Below are 24,241 nucleotides of genomic sequence, written 5' to 3'. Positions count from 1 at the left end.
ATATGTTGCAATATTTGGGGGATATGCCTATTCAGTGTAAACAGACAATGGATGTTAACATACCAAATCCTTACTAGGCCTATCTGCAATACCTAAAAGGTACCTTTTAAGTTGCATTTTTTTCCTAAACTACACAGTTTAACGAAATCGAGGGAACGAATTGTATCTCGTGCGCACGAATGGACTAAAACGTGCGCACGTTACAGTAAATCGTGGACTCGATATAACTCCCGGGTTCCGTAATAGTGTATTTTGTGTCAGTTGTTGACAAAAAAATCTCAATTTAATCCATTCTGAATTTCTGTGCTTATCTGACAGTTTTCCTTTTATTAAACAAACTGGGGGAGTAGCAGCTACATAGCCCTAATGTTCAGAACTACTTGTTAATGAATTCTAACTGCATTTGCACAAAATAACAAAATTCAGTTTCACCAGGGAAGAGAGAGAGGAGAGGAGAGAGACAGCAAGACAGAGAGCGAGAGAGTGTGTGCGCGTACACACACACACACACACACACACACACACACACGTTGACCAATGTGTTGTGTTTTTGATTCTTGCTTTATTGAATGTATTATTTATTGCTGAACTGTTGTGACTTGATAGTCATTATATGATTAGATGTGTGAGTGCTAACCCAGCACACACACACGCAGACGCACACACACACACACACACACACACACACACACACACACACACACACACACACACACTGTACCTTAATGCATGCCAATAAAGCTTGGGAGAGAGAGAGAGAGAGAGAGAGAGAGAGAGACTTTATGCAATGTCAAGTTTGGGCTTTGGCGAGGGGAAGGCAAAGAAAGCTCCAAGTACTATAGGCTACCACCACCTAGAGAAGGAGGGGGGCACTGTCTGCATGGCTACAAGAAAACAGAAAGACACTTGGTGAGAGAGAGAGAGAGAGAGAGAGAGAGAGAGAGAGAGAGAGAGGGGGGGGGGGGGGGACAGAGAGAGAGAGGGAGAGAGAGAGAGGCGGGAAGACGGAGATAAGTTCAGCACCACGGACAGCGCACTCACAGCGCGTCTCGCCACTGTAGTGAAGAGAAACCAGTCCAGTGGATTTGAACCGCGTACAGAGACATGGCTTGAGACTTTACCTCCCTAAACTACTGCACACTACAGCCGCTCTCAGCCTGTTTCCCTGTACAGGTTCATATCTGGGGACGCGGTTCTTAGTTTTTTGTTTTTTTTCTTAGTCGGAGATCGCTAAATAAGGAGGCGATACAGCTGCAGAGAGAAGTCTGTTCCGCTCGCAAGCAAGCAAGCACAGGCCAGCCTGTTTGTCGGTGCGATCCTTACATCATCTCTTTATTGGAGAGTGAGAGAGAGAGAGAGAGAGAGAGAGAGAGAGAGAGAGAGAGAGAGGTCCGTGCAGCCAGGCTCCTCTCCGCCAGTCCTCAACTGCGAAGCCGTGTCTGACGGACGGACCCGCGCTACCAACACCCCCGCTTTTTTTCTTATAATTTCCTCTCCCCCTCCCCGGGTCGGCTCCTGCTCTGCTGCGTCCACACCGGCCGCGAAGATGCACCGGCACCGTCCTGCACCGGGATTCACGTTATTATTACCGGCCGCGCTGTGGATTTTCTGCCATGCCAGCGGCGTGCACGGAGCTTTGCCAACAACGCGTAAGTTGTTATGATGCATCTCTGGATGTCTTTCCGAGTGCTGAGCGGGTGAGAGGGGCTGGATGATAATGAATGGGTGGCAGACCGAAGCTGTCGCTGGAGCAGATGGGGGGGGGGGGGAGCGGGGACGGTGCCTTTACCGGCGGGGCTGCAGGTAGCCCAACGGTGGTGCCAGAGGCTCCCGGGAGCCGCGGAGCCAGGCTGTACCGGAGAAAGGGAAGAGAGAGAGGGAGAGAGGGGGAGGGAGGAGGGGAGGAGGAGGAGGGTGTTACCTTATGAGTTTAGACCTACACGTGTTAAATCCTCGGGAGCTCATTCTCCGGTCCATTTATTTTAGAATAGAGCCTGGCATTTTGGACCTGGTGGGTGATTTTGGTCACGGGTTTTCAGCGCTTCCAGAAGGGGGATGGATTACTGAATGACATTTCAGTGTTTCAGTTGTGGTTTGCTTTTTATATAGTGTGTGCAGTCTAGATCATGGGGTAGAGTGAAATTGAAATACAATTTGAGTCTGAAGCCATTTGATAAATGTGGTTTCAGTCTTTTTCCAGACCTTTCGGGTTTTTTGGATTAACGTTATATAAGAACATTATATTTGATTTCAGCCCACCTATTTGCCCAAATGATATCCAGATACAGTTTGTTGAATCCCCAAATTCGCAGCAGAGGGTTATGGTCTCTTGGACTTTGGATGCCGTGTAACCTACAGTAGCATATGACTCCTGCCGTGACATCAATGCCACAGAGGCATATTCATGCTTTCTAATTTTGAGCTTAACCTGCAGTCTGATGTAGGCCATTTATCTGTTTGCTATAGGCTATAATTTTAATTTTAATTACTCTCCTCTCTTTTGCTAGATCTAGGCCTATTTTAGCTAACTTTATGGATATGATTCACGATAAGCAAGCGGTTACATAAACTTGGAGGCTGTGTTTGTAGCTCGGCTGCAACGTTGATTTTACATAAAAATCTATAGGATGGATCGGTTTTGCCCTCATGGCTTGGTGCCGGAGTCCCAGACTTAAAAGCTGCCAGAGGTCAGCTCTTGGGAAACCTGAGGGTCTTTATTGGCCAGCAATAACCTGTCACTTTAGTATCGCGTATCCCTAAATTAGAGGTGAGGTAGCCTTGATTCAAATTTTTCCATTATAGTCTGAGTTTGCTCATCATTTTTGCCTGCATGGCTTCCCTAATGAAAACAACACCGTAATATAATCTCTATAATATTATTATCCAGATATTCCTTGGGACTTGTAGTGTGGGTTAGCCACTCAATAGTAAGTTTATAGTGACATTATCGTACTTCATGGCATTTTGTCTATTATGGTAGATTTTCTGTGGTATATTTTTGACCTATAGTAGCCTATCTACATTTTACAGCTTTACTGTTACAGTTAGTTTTACTGCTTACATCTTTTGGCTTAAATCATCCACGGCGTTATCCGGTGTTATCCCGAATACGTTGGTGACGGTGACGGAGTCGGTATGCTGAGGGTTCAGTGTGACTGATTCCCCCCGGTGAGCGCCAGGGCTTCTCCGGTCCCGGATGGATGTGTCCGGGGCCGCGCCTCATTAATCATCCCATCCGACAGACAACAACGGAGAGACGCAGCCGCTGGCCCCGTTTGTGCGTGCGTGTGTGCGCGCACCCGTGTCTGTATGTGCGCGTCAGTGGGTGAGTTTGAGAGGGTAAGAGAGAGAGAGAGAGAGGAGACAGGCTATGCGTTTTCCTCTCAAAGGGAGCGACCTCCCTACGCGCCCCCGTGAACAGGTGTCATAATAACAATACGTGATTTATAATACTTTATTGATCCTTGTAGGGAAATTATCGTTTCTCTTGACCCCCTCCACCGGCAGGACAGAGTGCAGGGTCAGTTTCAGCAGAAATACTTTCAAAAAGGACGTACAATGCATAGACTTAAATGATCACCTATATAATAAATTTTAGAACGATACTGTATCACTGCAAAACTGTAAGTCCCACTGTAAGTGGAATGTTATAAGAATATTATAGTGATACCACAGGGTATAAAAAAATACCATAAGGAATGAAAATGTCACTGCAAACTCAGTACTGAGTAACACAGGCACGTTATAAATCTATATAAATATTATAGGAATATTGTACCATAGGAGATAAAAATACTGTAAGGCCACTAAGCTCTCTATTGAGCAACACAAGGACATTAAAACTCCCTATTAATATTACACCGTGTGGGAATAGGCCAACCACAGATATCCCATCAAACAGTGGATATCATATACTGTATAGGCAATGCAATATCTATCAACAGTACCACACACAACAGGGGAATGGAGAGGTGTGGAGTGAAGGCTGAGGATAGGGTTTTGCAAGACGATAGGAAGCGAGTGAGAGTGTGTGTGTGAGAGAAAGAGAGAGAGAGAGAGAGAGAGAGGCAGAGAGACAGTCAGACAAACAGAGTGTCGAATTGGACCAGCAGTTCCACCTCTGAGCTCAAATCCGAGCGCCAACTGTATCCCTCCTCAGGGACTGAATGTGAAACACTCTGGGGAACAGACAATGTCATTGTGACCAATGGTCTGAGGCATGGGCTAAAAGAGATTAACATTTCCACACCGCCGGGGCGCACACACTCACACACTAAAAGTCAATGGGCTGTTTGACCCACCAACTGTGTTGAGTCCCACAAGCGCACTCTGAAAATGTATCTATGGGGTATGTGCATGCATGAGAGAGGGAGAGAGAGAGAGAGAGAGAGAGAGAGCAAGAAAGGTAGAGTCGGAGAGAGAAAGGGAATGGAGCAGAATGAGAGAGAGAGAGCGAGCAAGAAAGGTAAAGTAAGAGAGAGAAAGGGAAGGGAGCAAAATGAGAGAGAGAGAGAGAGAGGATGCATGGGCTGAAACATATAGGTTTGTGTGTGCCTTTTTGCCCCTTTGTGTGTGTGTGTGTGTGTGTGTGTGTGCACGCGCATGTGTGTGTTCATGCGTGCACAGATTCTCCAATGATCGCATATTGAGCTTTAAGCCAGGGCTTTTCTCTTACGCAATCTCCTTGATTCGCCTGGAGCATCTATCAGTTTTATGTTGCATTCCAGTACCGCTTAATTGGCTAGAAGGGTGATATCAGTTGCTCAAGATCTATTGAGCGCTCCGGTGAAATGAATTGGACACACATACACACACGCACACGCACACATATGTACACACACACAAATACACACATACACACCCACAGATACTCACACAGCTAAAGAGAATGGATTGAGTTTGTCCTTGTTGTACCTCAGCTGCACCCTCTAATGAGTTGTCACTGTATGTAAATTTGTTGTTGTTATGGTGTGTCTGAGGCAAGGTATCTCACCGCCTACTATGATCTCTCATAATCATCGAGACATTGTTTCTCCATTTGCAATTCAAATCAACATGTTTATCTGATTAAGAGGGTGCAGGAGGCACAATTTCTGACAGAAGAATCAGCCCAGTGCATAGTGTGTGTTAGTGTTTGACATACAGTGTGTACTCTTTCTGTGCACAGATATGTGGCACAGTCAGGCAGTCTTCTTCAGACTTAACAGTTCACCCTAGCCTCATTATTTTAAATAACAAATCTTTCCCTTAATCATAACTTGAAATTTCCAACTCTGACTTGCACTACAGCTGTACATCTGTGTCTTTGTAAGAGACAAGGTTTAAATTCTTACCCAGCAGCAGCTTGTGAAAACTAAGGGATGTGCCTTTAAGTCAGTGTGTTAGTGACACTGTGGGTGGCTAAATGGGATGCCCCTAGAGCCTGTCTGATATAGAATCAGATTAGCCTTTTCCCATCTCATTAAGCGTGCCAGGCCAGTCGACATAGACATCGGTCTGGTTCCACCTTCAGGGCCGTATAGGGCAAGTCAGGGGTTCCTGCTCTTCAGTGTAATTCATCTTATTCCCTCTAAAACAAAATGAATGTATTTTTTACATTCTGTTGCGAACAGAAATTATCCCGGGTCTTAAGTTAGTGTGCATAGTTATTTCTATCATATGTTTTAGTTGGCCCTGACTTTAGCAAGCCCCATTTAGCTCTAGCCTGCTGTATAAAAGTGGCAAATGCTGAGACTTGGCTGGTTGTGGCTGATTCTAGCAAAGAAGGAAAATAATCTGTTACAGTCTCACAGTCCTAGCAAGCTGCTTGAGTCATAAGGGTGCAGACGCTGGATAAGAAAATAAGACATGGGGTCAACAATCTATTCAAATGTTTCCTGGAAGCACAATGTTCATAAGCAACAAAGATGAAACGTGTCCTTGGGCACTTTCACCATCAGAGTTTCTCAGAAAGTTGTTGTGTGTATCACAGCTTTTAGAGCCAAGGGTTAGACACGAGACTTTTCTGAAGCAATATAGATGATGAATTTTGTCAACAATTATGATCCAGCCTATTTTTTCATTATAAGTGTGTTCCTTAAAGCCCACTCTGTAATTCACATGGATTTTGTCCCTTTTGTTAATAAAAGTAATATTGTCCATTTCCACTGTCAGGTGTGAACGCATGAATCACCATGACCATCCTCACTTCATCAGTTACTGAGAGCCATCAATGGGAAATGCTATACTTCTGTTAAAGCCAACACATTATAGTTGCTGTCTCCTTGTTGAGCTTTACCTGATGCCAGTCCAGTGTCTTATCTGTGTGTGTGTGCGTGTGTGTGTGTTTGTGTGTGTGGTGTGTATAACGTGATGGGTCCCACTAGGAGGTGGTAATAATAGGATTAAGGCTGGAGGAAGCAGACTGGTTTGGCTCAGATTAGATCAGCTCAATACTTGGTGTTTAGCTATGTTTGGCCCCTGTGTGTTTGTGTGTGCGTGCATGTGTGTGTGTCTGTGTGTGTCCAGGTTGGTAGATTTATCATGCACCGAGACAGGTGAGTCGAGGCTAGGAAACAAGGTCTAGCTGTTAATTGCACTGCCATTTCTCTCTTCCGCCCTCTCCTCCTCTGTCTAAATTGCTCTTTCCCTCCTGCTTTTTTTTTTTCTTTTTTTTATCTATCGCTCCTTTGCACTCCCTCCATTTTCAATAAATCTCCCTGACTCTCTCCTTCCCTCATTCTCCCTCTGGCTCTTCCTTGCTCTTGTCTTCTGTCTTTTCTCTTTTTTTTTTTAATCCAATCAACAAAAATCCTCCATGCCTTGTTCCCTTTCCTTCACCTCGGTCTCACCCCTCCCTCCCTCTGATTATTCTTCTCCTTCTCTCTCTCACTCCTCCCCCCTCTGTCAACAAAGTCTTCTTCCCTTTTTCATTTCACTTCACTATTTTATTCCTTTTATTCCTTTCTTTAACCTTCTTCCCTCTCTCCCCCCTCTCTTTCCCTTTTTCATTTCCTTGAGTATCTCTAATTACCACCATCCTTATTTTACTCTCCTCAGTGGTTTTATAATCTGACCATATCCCTCTTCCTCTCCCTTTGTCTTCTTTCCTTTTCTTCATTCAACCACCCAATCTCTCTCTTCACCATCTGTCTCCCTCATGCTATTCCCCCCCCCCTCTCCCCTCTCCTGATTACAAGTGTGTTTGATAAAAAAACGTTAAAAAAAAAATACTCCTCTCCACTAGCAAATCCTCAGGGGAGTAATGTGTGTGTGTGCAAACTCTCAAAGCCGTATCCACTGTGTGTTTGTGTGTGTGTGTGTGTGTGTGTGTGCAGGTAGCAGAATGAAAATGGATGGATCTGATCCACTGCCACAATCAGACTGACTTGGATTACAGCTAGACCCACAGCCACACTGCACTCTCCCCTTTCAGTCTCCTGCAGCTCTTAAATATAGCCTGCTCCCCTCCTACTATGAATGTTTTACCTCCCTAAAACTCAAAATCATGACAATGCATTTGAGACAAAAATACTTGACCCAGGAGTCCCTGCCCTCCAAAAGAGCACTTTATTTTCAGCTAAAGGAATCAGAGTCAGAATTGCTTCATTCGCCCAGTACCATAAATGGACAGGAGTTTGGTGACAGGAACCTATCGACAACTCCACATGGTGACATAAATGGATACTGGCACACATGGCACATAAATAAACTGAAACTTGTTATTTGTCCGTGTTTCAGGTGAATTCAAACGTGTACACAAATAAGAAAATAGATTTACTCAGCATTTTTCTTTATACCGATCAGTTAACGCCCTTATAGAATATTTACCTCAATTTATCGTTCACAAATTAACTTTGATTGACTGATAGACTGACTGACCTGAATTTGACCCCTGATGAACAGATCTTGTGCTGTGGGAAAAGATAACTCTCCTCCCTACTCAAGTTTATTCCAGTTCCATTATTCAGTTTGCATTATAAACATTTCATGTCACCTCTTCTGTATACATACAGTATGTCTTCTCTCTGCAGTCTGCAGTGGTAGAACAAGAGGCAAATGTATATAAGTTGTATACATTTGTTTGGCTCCAACCTCCACTGAACTAATAACGATAATGGAGAAGGAATACATGCAACTGTCTAAAATTACAATATTATGCATGTTTGGAATAGGAGCACCTGCTAAACAAAATAGTTTTGTATTAATTTAAAGATACTTCTGGATCTTACACCGCTACCCGTAGCTTCCCAAGACCTTAAACTATACGCTTTTGCCTAAATCAAATAAGCCTCTCACATATAAAAAGATATTGGTTGGAATGTGAGACACTCATTGAATCCCAGCCAAAAAAGAAGTAGTCTAGTCTGCATAACGGTGTTTTCAGTGAAGACAGAAGTGAGAACTGCTAATAACCATCGACACTGCATTTTTGGTGTAACATTGTTTTGGATAGTTTCGGAAACAGCAGTGATAAGTATAGGGCCTAGATTTTTTGTGTTAGTGTTTTTAACAGGTAAAGTAAATGGGCAGATTTTGAAATTTGATCAAAATATGGGAGAAAATCGGGAGAACACCGGGAAAGAGGCATGAAAATCAGGAGTCTCTTGGGAAAATCAGGAGGGTCGGCAAGTATGCTAAGGAGAGAAGTAGAGGTGATTGTTTTTAATAGCCATATTTGTATATTTGCATAGCACTTTAAGCTCTATACTTGGACTTCTGTATTGGTTTCCTTGAACAATTGGAGTTTCTCTCATATATGTGACTGCTACTATCGGGCTATCTATGTTTTATCATGGGAGCAAGGTTACAGTGATACAAATGTACACTGACAAGTCATGCAGCATAATTCCCTTAACAATGTTCCACTAACGTTACGTGCACACACACACACACACACACACACACACACTCACTCACACTTGGCACACACTATGGCACCCGTGGAGCCTACCTCTCTCTTCCCCTCTCTCTTTTTCTCAGACATACTCACACATACACAAACTAGCCAGTGGCAGTTGAAACTCACATACTTCACACTCATTATTTGAATACCCAATTTCCCATACCAGCCATCATGGGGAGTGTAGTACATGTGTGTAAATGTGTAGCTGTGTGTGTGAATGTGTGTGTGCGCATGAATTTGTGTGTGTGCCTCTGTGTGAGGGATGTGTGTGAGACGCTGTAACTGTGTGTGTGTGTGTGTGTGTGTGTGTATGACAGCACAGGATCTGAAAGTTATTCTAGTGGAATGTGTTCTCATTAGAACCCGTCAGAATCTATCCACCTCGTTAGAGAAGGGTCTATGAGATGGAGAGAGGGATGGCAGGATGGAAGGAGGAGGAGAGGAGGACAGGAGATGAAGCAGCATTTATCAGGAATGAGAGAGGGATGAGGAGAGACAGCTCGAGGAAAGACGGTCAGGAGGGGAAGATTTTCGCTGACGCCTTGTCGCTCAATATTACTGTTGTTATTATAATCTGTAGCTGCATCAGACCCCAGCCATTGTGTTAGCTAGAGAATAGGCCGTCACCAAGCTCTGCAATTCCCTTTGGTGATATGTGGCTTTTTTGCAGCTTGTTTGCTTATCATATATCAGCTTTGTATTATCTTCATAATTGCCCATTAAATTAATGTGACTTATCCACTTAATTATATAAGAAAATTGTAAATAATGATAATAATTGTAACTTAATTTCTATGGCAGTTTTCTAACTGCCATAGAAGTTATAAATTAACTCAAAGTTATAAAGTGCTTTACAGATACAAGGAAGACATGTCATACAGAAAAATAAAATTACAATAAAAGCCAAATATAATTCAGACAAAGCTGATAAGTCAATAAAAGTCAAAACAATTAGACCAAAGCCGAATAAAAGCAGAGCCAAATGCAACAGAAATTAAATAAGAGCAACAAAAACATAACAGGAGAATGAAATAAAACAATTACAGGAATGCTTTTCTATGAAAGAGAGAAGCAAGGATTTAAAAGATGACACAGACTCTGCTAGCATGAGTTCCTCAGGAAGGCTGCATCGAAGCATAGGGGCTCCGACTGCAGTCCGGTCACCTTTAGTTTTAAAGGAACATTTCACCCAAAAATGAAAATTCAGTCATCATCTACTCACCCCCATGCCAGTTGAAACACTGGTGAAGTTTGTTAGTCCATATAACCCAGCACAATTCCATAGCAGCCTTCTCCAAAACAACTGAAGTCTTTGAGGAACGACCTTTACAGTTCCAAAAATAACAAAAAATAACCATAAAAGTACTCCATACAGCTTGTGCAGCATAATCCAAGTCTTCTGACGCCATACGATCGCTTTGTGAGTGGAAAAAAACGACATTTTATCCATTATTTAATGCAAATCGAGTCTTCCTCCATTGTAAGACTTGATTTGCATTAAATAATAGATAAAATGTATTTTTATCCATTATCCAGCATATAGATGGAGAACAACAAGGGGCCTAGAATCGACCCTTGGGGAATGCCACAATTGAGATGCACCGAGGCAGAGGAGGCGTAGCCAATCACAACAGAAAATTTTCTATCAGAAAGATATGATTTAAAGAAATTAAGAGCAGTGTCAGTGAGCCCGATCCCATTTTTCAAACTATTGATCAGAATGCTGTGATCAGCAGTGTCAGAAGCAGCACTAAGGTCTAACAGAATTAGGACAGAGAAGTCACTTCACTGTCAGCAGCAATGAGGAGGTCATTTGTCACCTGAGTAGAATTGAGTAGAACAGTCTCATGTCTATGGTGAGCTGTGAACCTCAACAAACATTTTTTTTAAAAATGGAAATTTAAAACAAATTATATGATAACCATTAAAAACAGATAGTTCTGATTGGCTGAGTCACATTCAAAGCTGTTGTAAATTTGGCCAATGATTGCACACCTTTGATCATGCAGCAGTTAATTTCAGTAGGGCTGCAGCTATCGATTATTTTAGTAATCGAGTATTCTACCGATTATTCCATCGATTAATCGAGTAATCGGATAAGAAATACTTTTGCTTTATTAAAGAGCAATAGTAAATATACAAAAGAGAAAAGCTGTCCGCACGAAGCTGTCCATACGACACTGTGATTTACTGAAAACGAGGTGAAATAATAATTATTATTGATATTTATTACTAGGCCTAAATATCATACAAGTTCATACGACTGGCTAATGTACATTTATTTACTATGTTGAAGGGTTGCCCTACACCTGCTGACCCTACTCACTGCAATCAAACTAAACTGAATATACCTGCTGTATTGGACTGGTGCATTTTAGGCTCCAATTGCTACTTACACCACCTGATATTCTGCTTTCTGGGGTGTTTTATGCATCACTGTGAGGGGAGTAGGTGTGTGTGTGTGTGTGGGGTGTGTGTGTGTGTGTGTGTGTATGTGTGTGACTATCATAATAATAACATGAATGAAGCTCAGGCTTTCACAAATTGACTGCAGCATTTTATTTTCTGTGGTTATTTTCTTGAGCAAAACTTAGCTAACTTAGGGACATCATAACTAGCCACCATATTGATTTACGTTCTTAACTAGCCATTACATATAGCCATAATTAACGTGCATTCTTTACTAGCCTTCATCTCATCCCGTTTTAATATTAAGTGCTGACTCCGCCCACCCGGGCCAGTTTCGGCGTACGCCGGTAGCAATTACAAGTGGACCCTATCCTACAGTCCCTGCTCTCAGCGGAGGGAGGGAGCTACGCTGTGTATGGGAAGCGCTGTGACCGTCAGACCTCTCTGGATTAGACAAGCAAGTAGAGAAAACCGGCATCAGCCGAACCAATTTATTGCCAAATGCTTTGGGATTCAACACATTAACATTGCTTCCCATGGTCAGAAAAAGTCGGCAGATTTGTCGCTAGTCGCTTTTGAGAAATAAAGTTGCCAGGGGGGTCTGAAAAGTCGCTAAGTCTAGCGACAAAGTCGCCAAGTTGGCAACACTGGATCCGAAACTTTGGACACTTTCTGTCGTTTTCGTCTGGCCTGTCTCTTCTCTTCGCCCCTCGCTATTTTCTCTCTCTTTCTCCAGCGCGTTGTGCAACAGTAATAATCATCCGTGCGAAACACACTGAGTGTGTATATATTTATATGGATTAAACGAAGCTTCGATGCAAAGAATTTGCATCGATGATTTTTAGTAATCGAGTTACTCGAGTTTCTCGAGGAATCGTTTCAGCCCTAAATTTCAGTATTAAGTTGTCAACTTAAAATCACCACCCATACCAGCACTAGAGCTATATTACTTGGTGGAAGAATAACATCAAAGTATTATTATTATTTTTAATTGTTATTGATTAAAAATAAAATGTTTATTGAAAATTTGCATCCTGTTTTAATTATGGTGTGTTACCGCTCCACTTCACATCGTGTCAATTAATGCCTCTTAGCTGTTCCTTAGCTATTCTAAAATCATTGTGAAGCACAGTCTCTCATGGCTCACTCTGGCTCAATGACTGCACTCAGAAGATTGCATCACATGTTGAGGAAGGAACTCCTCAACGGTCTGAACTGGGATTGACTAGTTAGTGCAGTTCATATCTGTTGTACTTCTGTTAAGTTGCTTTTATGTTTCATTAAAAAACAGGTTGACTGATCCCCAGCCAAAGTCCCACTGTTAATGAAGTTCTACATTGTTGTTAAGGAAACATCATGGTTTTGTCATCATCGTCTTGACCTTATTCACACGACAGACCTTGGGGCTAATCTAGCTTGATTGATCGGGTCCCTGACTTGGGAAGCAAGACTGATCCAAAGAAATGAAAAGATCTACAGTATATTCTCAACAAGGTCAAGGAAATAGACATAAAAAAATCTAGTTTTCTCCAAACTTTAGGAAAAATATCATACCCTGGTCATATATATCCTGTGGTAATCAGTGTTGCTTGATGATGTAATTGTGTACTGTATATCCCCACCGCCCTGTACAAACCACTATCTCAAAAGATTTTTTGGGGGAACTGAGAAAAACTGCTTGATTTTCCCTTCAAACATGGCAAAAGGGGAGATGTGAGGTTTCTGCAGGGCACCAACTATAAAATCCAGTACATTTAATGTATGGCTTAAAAAAACAGATTAATCATTCATGCATAATTTACTAATGGCGAGTACATAATTTACTAGTGATTTACTATGGGACTGTTCACTAATTGCATGAACTAATTACTTATTACTCATGTAAAAATAATTTGCATACATTTCTAACTCATTAGCAAAGTGTTTGCCCATGATCAAACTGTTAAAAAAACAGTTTTTCTAAAGTGTTATATACAGCATGTTAGGAGTGGAGACTTAAGCTGTTGATTTTTGCCTGTGTCTGTCGTCTTTGAGTTTAACCTATATTCTGCAACATGAACCCTTTGATCCCTGTGATTGTATATGACTGATGGGTAGCATGATGAATCTGGGGATTACACAGTGAAAACCACAGTATAACATCTGTTCAAGGCTCTCACACACACACACACACACGCTGAGCCATCCTCTCTTTACTATCTTTGTCTCTCTCTCTATCCCTCAGGGTTTCCCACACATAGAAAACTTTGTGGCGGCCCGCCACAATATCAGCACTGACCGCCACAATGTTTTTTTTTTTTTTTTTTCGTCACTATTTAACTGTAGAATTGCGTGTAGCGCATTGATTCGCTCAGCCCCAATAATTGTTCTGCGCGCTCTCTCTCTCTCGCTCCCTTTCTCTGTCGCTCGCTCACTCTCTCTCGCTCTCTCTCTCTCTCTCTCGTGCTCGCTCGCTCGCTCCCTCTCTCTCTCACCGGACCCGTCTGTTCGCCTCCCATTGCACATGCGGGCGTGAAGGATATATTTTTTTTCCATCCCAAGAAGGCGGCCGGCTGAATTCCCGAAAAGAACTAACAGTTAACGTTACTCGGAATACAGCTGAGTTTCCGAGATTAGAACGGGGTCTAGCTGCTAGTCAGTGTTATGTTAATATTACCTTTTTAACTCTGACTCTGAATGTTTGCTCCCTCAATCTAGATTAATATTGAAAAATATTTTCAAAGGAGGAAAAGGACTCGTCCTGAGGAGGAGCAGGGACAAGTCTGGACCAGAGGAACTGCTGAGCATTAAAACAGAGTAGATAATGTAACAATGTCAAAGGCTGTAATGTAGCGATGTAAAGATAAAGGTGAAACTGACAGCACAGAGAGATGTAGCAGGGCAGAGGGGCAGAAAAGCAGATTTCTCTGTAAAAGGGGCCTCATTTCTATTCTTCTGTACCTTGTAGACAAAAGCAAGCAACAAACAGAACAGTGCACTGTTTATATTTTAGCTGTTTTCACTGTTTATATTTTAAAGTTATGTTATCTTTGACACAAAGTACTTGAAAGGGAGCACTTTAGATATATACAGGTTAGTTATTTGACAAATGGAACTATTTAAACTGGAGTACATCAGATAATTTTTCAGTCATTCAGGTAATGGGATCCTTTATTGATAATAGCCTATACATTGACAATAGAGAATACAAGAATAACCCACCAACCACCACAAATACATTCGAATTCTGTGGGAAACACTGTCCCTATCTCCTTTCTGTCTCTCCATACATACTATATGTAGGAATAGGAAAGTGTGTGTGTGTGTGTGAGAAGGAGAGAGAGAGAGAGTGTGTTTGTGAGACCGTGCATGTACGTGTGTGTGTGTGTATGCATGAGCCCACTTCTGTCATAATGGATGTTGGAAATCTAGCCACCAGCTCATGTGGAAGAGCGCTGTGGAAAAGGGCATTGTGCCGCGGCTAAGACAAATGTTGTTATTACTCTCAGCCTTTGCATTCAATTTGTTTTTTAAGCCGCTTGAATACCCCATTTACAGGCCAAGATTAAGTGAATTAATCTTTGGGCTACTTCCATTGAAGAAACACTCCCCTTTTTTCTCCTTAGACTCAGAGGAAAAGCACAGAGACAGAACGGGAATATACAGCAGCCAGCCAGTCACTTGGAAAACATAACCTGTGTCTGTATATCTCTATCTGGGTGTTGTGGAGCTGCAGTATATATGTGTGCCTGTGTGTCTCCCTCTGTGTTGAGTATGTGTGTGTATTACTCTGTGTGTTGTGTAGGTTTGTGTATGGATCACTCTGTGCTGCATGTGTGAGTGTGTGAGAAAGAGGAAAGAGGAGAAAGAGAAAATGAAGAGGGAGAGAGTGTAATTGGGAAGGCAAATGGGAATTGTCTGCCTTGTTTAATGAGAAAGACATTTCTGCTAAAATCACACCACTCTTTCCAATAGACTGGGCTTAGTGGGAAACAACTCTGTGCGTGGGTGTGTGTGTGTGTGTGTGGATCTGTCGGTCTATGTTTAAATGAGCAAATGTTCATTGTGTTCTCTGGGTGTGCATGAGTGAATATGTGTGTGTGTTAGGAAATGGATTTGAGTGGGCAAATAGATGTGTGTGTTTCTCTGCCTACGTGGTTGTGCGCACTGTGCGCACATATTCTTGGGCGTGTGTGTGTTTGTGGACAGATTCAACCATGAGGAAACAGTGGTTAAAGTGCACAGTAATTGGGAAGTCAGACAAGCTTGGTCTCTGGCAGAGTTGGAACAACTTCCAGCAGGATTGCCATGAATGGGTATGTAGGGCACACTGGGATACACACAATAAGGTGTGTGTGTGTGTGTGTGTGTGTGTGTGTGTGTAATTTTGCTTGTGCATGCATCTCTGCATATGCTCATGCTTGTACATGTGAAATCGTGTATCTTTTGTAGAAAATCCTTCTCATATATAGTTCATATATAATGTATACTGTAAACCACCTGCCTTGGTTTTATCATGTCTTTGTGTGTGTGTGTGTGTGCGTGTGTGTGTGCGTGCGTGCGTGCGTGCGTGCGTGCGTGCGTGCGTGCGTGGCAGAGGATATCAAACTTTCAAATCAAACTTTATTTATATAGCACCATTCAGGCAAGCAAATGCAATTCAAAGTGCTTTTCAGAATAATAAAAAGACAAATCAAATGTAAAAAACAGAGTAAAAGAAACAAGATGAAAAACCAACAAATAAAATGCAATAAAACAGCAATAATAATAAGAAGAAAAAAAGGAAAATCCTTATGCAAAGGCTAGGCTAAAATGGTAGGTTTTAAGATTCCTTTTAAACGTGCTCACTGATGGTGAGTTCCTCAGATCCTCTGGCAGGCTATTCCAAAGACGGGGACCATAGACACTAAAGGCTGTCTCCCCATAGTTCTTGGTCCTCGTCCTTGGAACAACAAGAAGTCCGGTACCAGAGGACCTGAGAGATCGACTAGGCTCATACCTTAAGAGCATATCAGACATGTACTGGGGGCCTAGGCCATTAAGAGATTTAAACACTAATAAAATAACCTTAAAATCCACTCTAGAACGTACCGGTAACCAATGATGTGATTTTAAAATAGGAGTAATGTGTGCCCTCCTGTTGGTCTTTGTCAAGAGGCGTGCAGCAGCGTTCTGCACTAGCTGAAGTCTCCCTAGTGCAGACTCGGGTAGACCAGACAGGAGAGCATTGCAGTAATCTAAACGACATGTAATAAAAGCATGCATTAGTTTTTCAGTATCTCCCTGGGTTAAAAGCGGCTGTACTTTTGCAATGTTTCGAAGATGATAAAAGGCCGTTTTGGTGACATTTCTGATATGTGATTTAAAGTTAAGATCCGGGTCTAAGATCACTCCAAGGTTTTTTGCTTTTGGCTTCACGTTTTGTGCTAAACTTCCTAAATGCATGGTTATGGTTTCTCTTTTTGCCTTGGGTCCAATAATCATGACTTCTGTTTTTTCTGTGTTAAGCTGTAAAAAATTGTGAGACATCCATATGTTAATACTTTCAATGCATTGAATCAGTGTGCCAATAGGGCTAAAATCACCAGGCAAGACAGAAATATATAGTTTGGTGTCGTCAGCATATGAATGAAAATCAATATTATGATCTCTGAGGATGTTTCCAAGTGGGAGCATATAAAGGCTGAATAGCAAGGGACCTAAAATTGACCCTTGGGGGACACCACAAGTGACCACATGTTTATCGGAGGAGTGGACACCGAGGGAAACAAAATAATCTCGACCAGATAAATAAGACTTGAACCAGTCTAATACACTGCCAGACAGGCCAACCCATTTTTCAAGCCTGTCTACCTGCAGTCTGTCACTAGAATGCTGTGGTCAACAGTATCGAAAGCTGCACTTAAATCTAAGAGGACTAGCACAGAAACTTTGCTATTGTCCACATTCATCCTTAAGTCATTAACAACTCTAACAAGGGCTGTCTCAGTGCTATGGAAGGCCCTGAAACCAGATTGGAATTTCTCATACATAGAATTTGTACTAAGGTGCAGGTTAAGCTGTTTAAAAACTAGTTTTTCAAGAATTTTACTTAAAAACGTCAGGTTTGAGATTGGCCTGTAATTCTTAGGGATGAGGGGATCTAGGTTACTTTTCTTTAGAAGTGGTTTTACCATAGCAGTTTTTAAGGATGAGGGGAAAACACCAGTAAACAGTGAATGGTTCACGATGGCTAACATTTCTTCGGCCAAGCAATCAAAAACTTAAGAAATGAAGTGGGGATTGGATCAAGAGTGCAAGTGGATGGTTTAAGGTTCATTACTTCTTTCCTGAGCATTTCACGGTCAATTATAGAAAAAGTGTTAATAGTGCATTCAGGCGGTAGTGCAGGATATTGTGCATTGCATAAGTAAGCAGACATGTTATTGCGTATACCAAGCCTGATAGTTGATATCTTATCTCTGAAGTAACTAGCAAATTATTTAGATTAACAGAAATTAATTTAGAGAAATGAGCCCGCCTAGAATTTCGAATTGCCGTGTTATACGTCCTGAGATGCTGCTTATAAATGTCATAATGGACCTGTAGCCTACTCTTTCTCCACTTCCGTTCAGCTTTGCTACAGTTTCTCTTGTAAAGCATGACATCCTCATTCTTCCATGGTGGCCTACGTTTGGCTCTAACCCTTTTTATCTTAGCTGGTGCAACCACATCAATGGTGGAAACAAGATTGCTGATAAAAGTATCTACTAAGTCATGACAAGAGGACGGCAGTATAGGTGTGGGGAATGCTGTTAAAATACTCAAATTTTGCAGTTGCTTCAGAGGTAAGATGTCGTTTCTTAACAATCTGTTCAGTAGCGTTATCAACCTTAGACATAATAACAGTAAAAAACACACAGAAATGGTCGGAGAGGGCTAAATCAGAAACAGAGGGTGTATCGATTGTTAGACCCTTAGTGATGACCAAGTCAAGTGTATGACCTAGATTATGAGTTGGGCCATTTACATGCTGCTTAAGGTCAAATTAATTTAGAACATGCATGAGCTCAGTTGTTTTGAAATCTGTTTCTAAGTCAACATGTACATTAAAATTTCCAACAATGAGAATATAATCATAGTTAGTGCAAGTTCTGAGAGCTCTTCAATAAAAGAGGGCCATGATAGCTTTGGTGGTCTATACACAGTAAGAGCAAGTATAGGGAAGTCACATTTTAAAACAATGGCATGATGCTCAAATGAGCTAAAATCTCCAATGGATATGTCTTTGCCGTTAAGAGCATCGCTATAGATGGCAGCAGTTCCTCCACCTGATTTTCCTTGTCTTAGGTAATGTGAGAAGCTATAACAAGGTGCGGAGCTTTCAATAACGACTGCAGGGCCATCCTCCTGTAACCATGTTTCAGTTAAAAAGACTACAGTCTAGTTTTTTATCAGAAATAAGTGTATTTATGTTAAAAAATTAAAAAAACTTATTGTTAAGAGAATGAATACTGTAAAGTGCAATTTTCAATGTAGAACTAGTGTATACAGGATCAGGAATAACATTTGGATGAATAGCAACAGGAATGAGGTTAGAATGTATGGGAAGGTGAGTGGCAGTCCATTTCTTCCTACGGTAGGAAATGATGTTGTGGATAGAAAATGGTAGCTCAGGAGCACGATATCCTACCGCATGAAAATGTCAGGCTCTGAGGCAGGCACTCATATTGTCTGACAGCATCATGGAGCCCCTATCGTTCGGGGGGAGGCCGTCGTTTTTAAAGAGGACGGGCCTCTCCCAAAAACATGTCAAAGTTGTTTATATGGGGGACTCCAATTACTGAACAGTACCGTTCGAGCCAGGTGTGGAGAGCGAAAAGCCTAGACCACTTCCCAATACCCCATCCTACAGTGGCAAGGACACCGGAGATGATTATACCTTTTCCAGTGTCTAAAAGACACACACGCATCAAGCAAGGAGTAAACGCAGAGAACCCGATTTCCTAGGGGCTAGCCCGGATTGGAATGGGATACCGATCTATGGAGCCGTACCAGGCAGCACCGCAGCTAAGTCGAGCATACAGAGACAAGTGGAAGCTTACCTCTCTGGGGTTTGTGTGGGGGTGCGAACGTGTGTGTGGTAAAGAATAGCGAGAGAGAGAGAGAGAGAGAGAGAGAGAGAGAGAGAGAAACTAGATGTGGATATGGTCCATTAGCTCTGGTTCAAGGTGCTGTTACGGTGTGAGGTAACATTAGTCAGACAGGGGTCAGTGCCTCCACTTTGTACCTCTGTTTCACCTGTTTTCTGTCTCTATCTTTTTCCTCCTCTGTGGCTTTCTGTGTCTTATTTCTCCCTATTTCAGTCCCCAATCTCTCTCTGTCTATCTATTTGTCTCTCCCTCTCTCTCATTTTCTCTCTTCCGTTTACCTCAAACTGTGTTTTCATTCATTCTAGTTGCCCACAACTCTGTCTCCCCCCTTCCTTCTCTCTATTTATCTTTACCTGTCTTCCTTTCTTCTCTCACATTGTTCCTCCATTCATATCTTTGTCATCTGACTTTCCTCAACCATTTAGTCTCTCCTTATCTTGTTTTCTCTGTGCTCATCTCCTCTTTACCTTGGTTTTACCTCTCTCTCAAGCTGTCTAGATTATCAGGTCTAGACAACATTGACGAGACAATTAAGTTTCCTTGACAATAGCGGCAAAAATTGGTGACTGTGGTGCCAGTTCTGGGCCCATAATTCTTCTTGGACTAAGCAGACATGCCGGTCTCAAGGCAGTGGGTGGACAAAATAAGAGAAACATCTAACAATATATGAATGTCAAGTACCCAATAAGAGGTGGGGTCAGCCTTTGCCTTGAGAACAGCTTCAGTCCTCCTTAGAAAGCTGTCATACAAGTCCTGAACTGTGTGTAGTGAGATATTAGACCTGTCTTCAAGAAGGAAAGCTTCCAGTTCTTTGAGGGATGAAGGATGTGGAAACCTACTTCATACTCTGAGCTCCAGAACTTCCCATCAAGGTTCAGTGATGTAGATCTGGTGATTGGGGAGGCCATGTAAGGCGGTAGACTTCATCCAGGTGTTCATGAATCCACTCCTGAATTTGTGTAGCAGTTGCATTTTCAGCTTGGAATATGGGAACATCATGAGGGAACACTCTTTGCCCCATAGGGTGCACCAGGTCCTGTAAAATGGCCTCATATGTTTTTTGGCTGTTATACAACCATGCAGAGCAATCATCAGACCTAATGACTCCAATGAGATGGCTGCCTATATCACTACAGAGCCACCACCGTGTTTATCAGCTGGCAACACACATTGAGGGTTGGAGGCATCATTTGGCTTCTCCAAATATAAGCCTATCTGGATGTAGGAGAAAGGGTGAAAGATGACTCATCAGACCATTGTATTTTATTGTATTATTTTTCCACTGCTCAGGGGTCCAGGTTTTGTGTTCCTCAGACCAGGTTATGTGACTTTGTGTATTGGCCTTCGATACAAGCAGTTTCTGAGTGGTAGTCCTGTCCGAAACACCAGCTTTGTGAAGGTCTGTTTTGGTTGATGCTGTGTCACAGGTGTTGATTCAATTCTGTGGTAATTTTTGAGGCCATAGTTTGTGATGTTTAGCAATTATCCTGTCATGTGTCTGTCTGTCCCTATGGTGAGCTTTGGCTTGTGACTCACTTGCTACTGTTCCTCTTTGTCACATTAAATACTTCTAAATAAATAATACTTCTCAAATTCTCTTTTTCTGGCCTCTTTGGAAGTAGTTGCCTCATGTTGTTTTGAAAACTCGTAAATAAAAGTGGTGATTGTCAGACTTCTTTTAAAGCTGACACATACTGCTAATTGGCAATCAACTTGATATGACTCACCTGTGTAGCTACCTTTGTAATTGTGATTTAGTTACTTAAGTTATTACAATTCTTTTTCATGTGGTGTTTCCAATTTTTTCCCCACTCCTGTATACTTTCGCAAATCTTGGTTTATGAGTATAACCTATACTACTCTAGAAAGCAAAAGACCGGTGATGTGAGAAATGAAATTGATAAAAACTGCTTTAAAAGTTTATCTCCTTTGCTGACAAAAGTACTGTTGGTACAGAAGTTGGCTGCAAATCATTTGATAGCATTTATGGGAATAGGTTTTAGTTGCTAACCCTAACCTTAAACCTTAGTCATGACTTCTGCCCTTCACCACGACCACAAAATATAGTTACTGCTTCCCACACCTCTCTCTGTATCTCTCCTTTTCTTAGCATTTCATAACGCACTGCTTTGCTGTTCCTCGATGTTTGCACCAACCTTTCCTGTGAAATACAGAATGTTCTCTCAATTCTCCCTCTCACCCCCTTCTCCCCCCCCCCCCCCCCCCCCCTCCCCTCCATCACTCATCTCTCTCCACCCCTCCTCCCACACGTAGTACAGTCTGTTAATATGCTCTCTAGCAATAATTCTGGATAATCCTGACCTTTGTGGAAAGGGGTCAAGTCACTAATGAATATATGCTATGTGAGTTTATTAACAATGATCCCAATTTAAGGCTGCTGAAAGTGCCACGAAGAAAATCTTGAAGACAGAAGCACACCACTAGATTGAGTTAGGTCAGTCCTTCTGCAGCTCTGTTGATTAATTTGGAATTTCATTAATTCCCCCTGAAAGTATTGGTTAATGATGCTTAATAATGCTCACCATTGAAATTCACTGTACACTTCACTTTTCCAAATCGCATTGCCCAAATGGAAATATTTGGGTATTAGTCTTAATATCATTACTTAATAAATGCTTTTGCACATCCTGTCTGCTGGCTTCTTTATCAGTTGACTAGAGATGAAGTGATGATGGCCAACATGGAGGGGATTACAGCATGGCTGATCGCAGATCAGTTTCACCCCTTTAATCTGTGTCTGGGACGAACAGAAATGCTGACTGAGTACATAGCAGACACGCACACACACAAATAGACAGGCAGGCAGACAGGAAACATCAAATCTGATTTATAGATTTATCTACTCAGCCAGCCCCCTGCCATGCTCCTGTATTTCAGCAGCTTGGATGATTGAAAGAATATGTAAGGATTTCAGTTCCTGCCAATGTGCATGTATGAGTATGTGTGGGTTAGTGTGTGTGTGTGTGTGCGCGTTTGTCTGTGTCTGGGCTGGGTGACGACCAGACAGCACATACACTCACACACACAAACAGACACACACAGAGATGTGGTAGAAGTCTTTTTTGCTTCTTTGCTATGGAGGCTGAAAAATGTGCTATCGATTGGCTGTGAGGGCCGAGGAGAGGCGAATGCTCTTTGGCATTCTTTGAAGGACACGGTGCAAAGTGCTGGCCTAAAAGCTCAGTGTGGGGTCTGATGCTTTGGCTAGACATGAAACTAGTGTACTGTGTGCATACTTAGTGGTGTGCAGTCGAGTCTGCTTCTTTATAGTAATGGGTCGATTCGGTGTCTGCGGTTGGACTGCGCTCTGTACACTTCTAAGCAAGCCGGGAAGCTTGTAAACACAAAACCAGCATTCAGGACAGTCGCAACAAACTCAAAATCACAAACGTCCTTGTTCATTCAGTCATTGTCGTGATTATGTGACATCCAAACAACATACTACTTCACGGTGCATTGTTCAGTTTGTTCAGCAGTTCAGTTGCTTGTGTGTGAGTTAGTAGCTCAGCTGCTGAATCGACATCTTTTGTTGGGACTGAGCAAACCCGTTCAGTTGCTGTATCGCACTCAACGAACCATTCAGCTGTGTAGGCAAGGTCACCTTTTGGTCACAAGGCACGGTACAAATGTGAGTGAATTCTTTGTTCAGTGCGTTAGTAGTTGTTCGTCTGTCAGTGATTATTTAACCCGGTTGTGGTTTTTACACAAGACAATCGAATGTCAATTGTAAGCCATTGCTGCTGAGGGCTGCTGCATGGCTGCTGGGAATGTTTGTACAGCTGTAAATTAGTTCAGACAAATTCATGACAGTAGACATACTCTGTCTTAAAGAATTTAAAAAATCTGTCTTCCCACCACTAAGTCTTTCACACTTTAGTAAATGACTCCACATCCCCTATTTGAAAGAGAGCTGCTAAGGCCATTTTTGTCTTTTGAAACTTGTTTTTTAGTGGACTTTAGTTTGATGTAGATCTAATTTTGATGAATGGAGGAGTTTATGTACTATAACAGTCACTTTTTTTTATTCCGTTTGATTCTGCGCTTTTTCTTATGAGACAGTGTTACATTTAATCATATTTCTTTTATGTCAGGAAGATGGGTAATGAGATTTTGTTGCCATCAAGAAAAATCAATGTCTTTTTACACTCTTGATGCTGTGCAACGCTCTTAGAAGGAAATGGTTCCATCTTTTTTTTATTCCACAATCCATTTTACAGCTATTGATGAAAGTAGATGGAGTTTTGAAGAAATAACATGATATTATCGTTTGTAATGTGGTATGATTTATAATGTTTGCTCTGAATCACTAACAGTAGAAAAAAACTTCGAGACATTTGACAGTTTGTTTGGATTAACTAATGAAACTTTCTCTCCATAAGCAAATATCCACCATTTGAAAGAAGTGTACTGTAACTCTTTAAATGGTAGTATAATACTTTTTTCTCCAAGTCTTCCTTCCTTCCGTGTGTGAGATATCTTAATTGGGTCTTGGTTTTAACAAGACTTGATGTCTCTAGTGATGGCTGGGCCGTTCTGGTGTGTGCCATGCCTCCAGGCGCGCGTACAACAAAATGTATGGGCATGTATGGTATTGCTTAGCACAAAAATAAGTTATGGGACAAAAAGAATTCAAATTAGGCCCTAGCAATTTACCCATAGGGACCAATAACCTTGCCTTTTCTTACTGGTGTACAGTAGGCTTGTTACCATTCTTACCATTCTGAGCAAAAACGGTAATTCAGGTAGTACTTTTTAGCACAGATGCTGCCCCATAATGAGCTGATGACTTATGAAAAGTCAGTCACCAGCTGAAGCT

The 24,241-nt window shown here is 41.9% G+C and overlaps 1 protein-coding gene across 1 annotated transcript in view; it reads left to right on the top strand.

The window, feature by feature from the left end:
* The first annotated feature begins 1,546 nt into the window (after positions 1-1,546).
* The window catches only part of cntnap2a (contactin associated protein 2a), a 332,210-nt gene continuing 309,515 nt past the window's right edge, over positions 1,547-24,241 (top strand). The window contains exon 1 of the mRNA XM_071919513.2: positions 1,547-1,649. Within this exon, the coding sequence (XP_071775614.1) occupies positions 1,547-1,649 (103 nt within the window). The remainder of the gene's footprint in view (positions 1,650-24,241) is intronic.

The sequence above is a fragment of the Centroberyx gerrardi genome, chromosome 22 (assembly GCF_048128805.1).
Source record: "Centroberyx gerrardi isolate f3 chromosome 22, fCenGer3.hap1.cur.20231027, whole genome shotgun sequence".
Lineage (NCBI taxonomy): Eukaryota > Metazoa > Chordata > Actinopteri > Beryciformes > Berycidae > Centroberyx > Centroberyx gerrardi.
The sequence above is the reverse complement of the archived record's forward strand: the minus strand, read 5'-3'. Positions and strand labels throughout refer to the sequence as shown.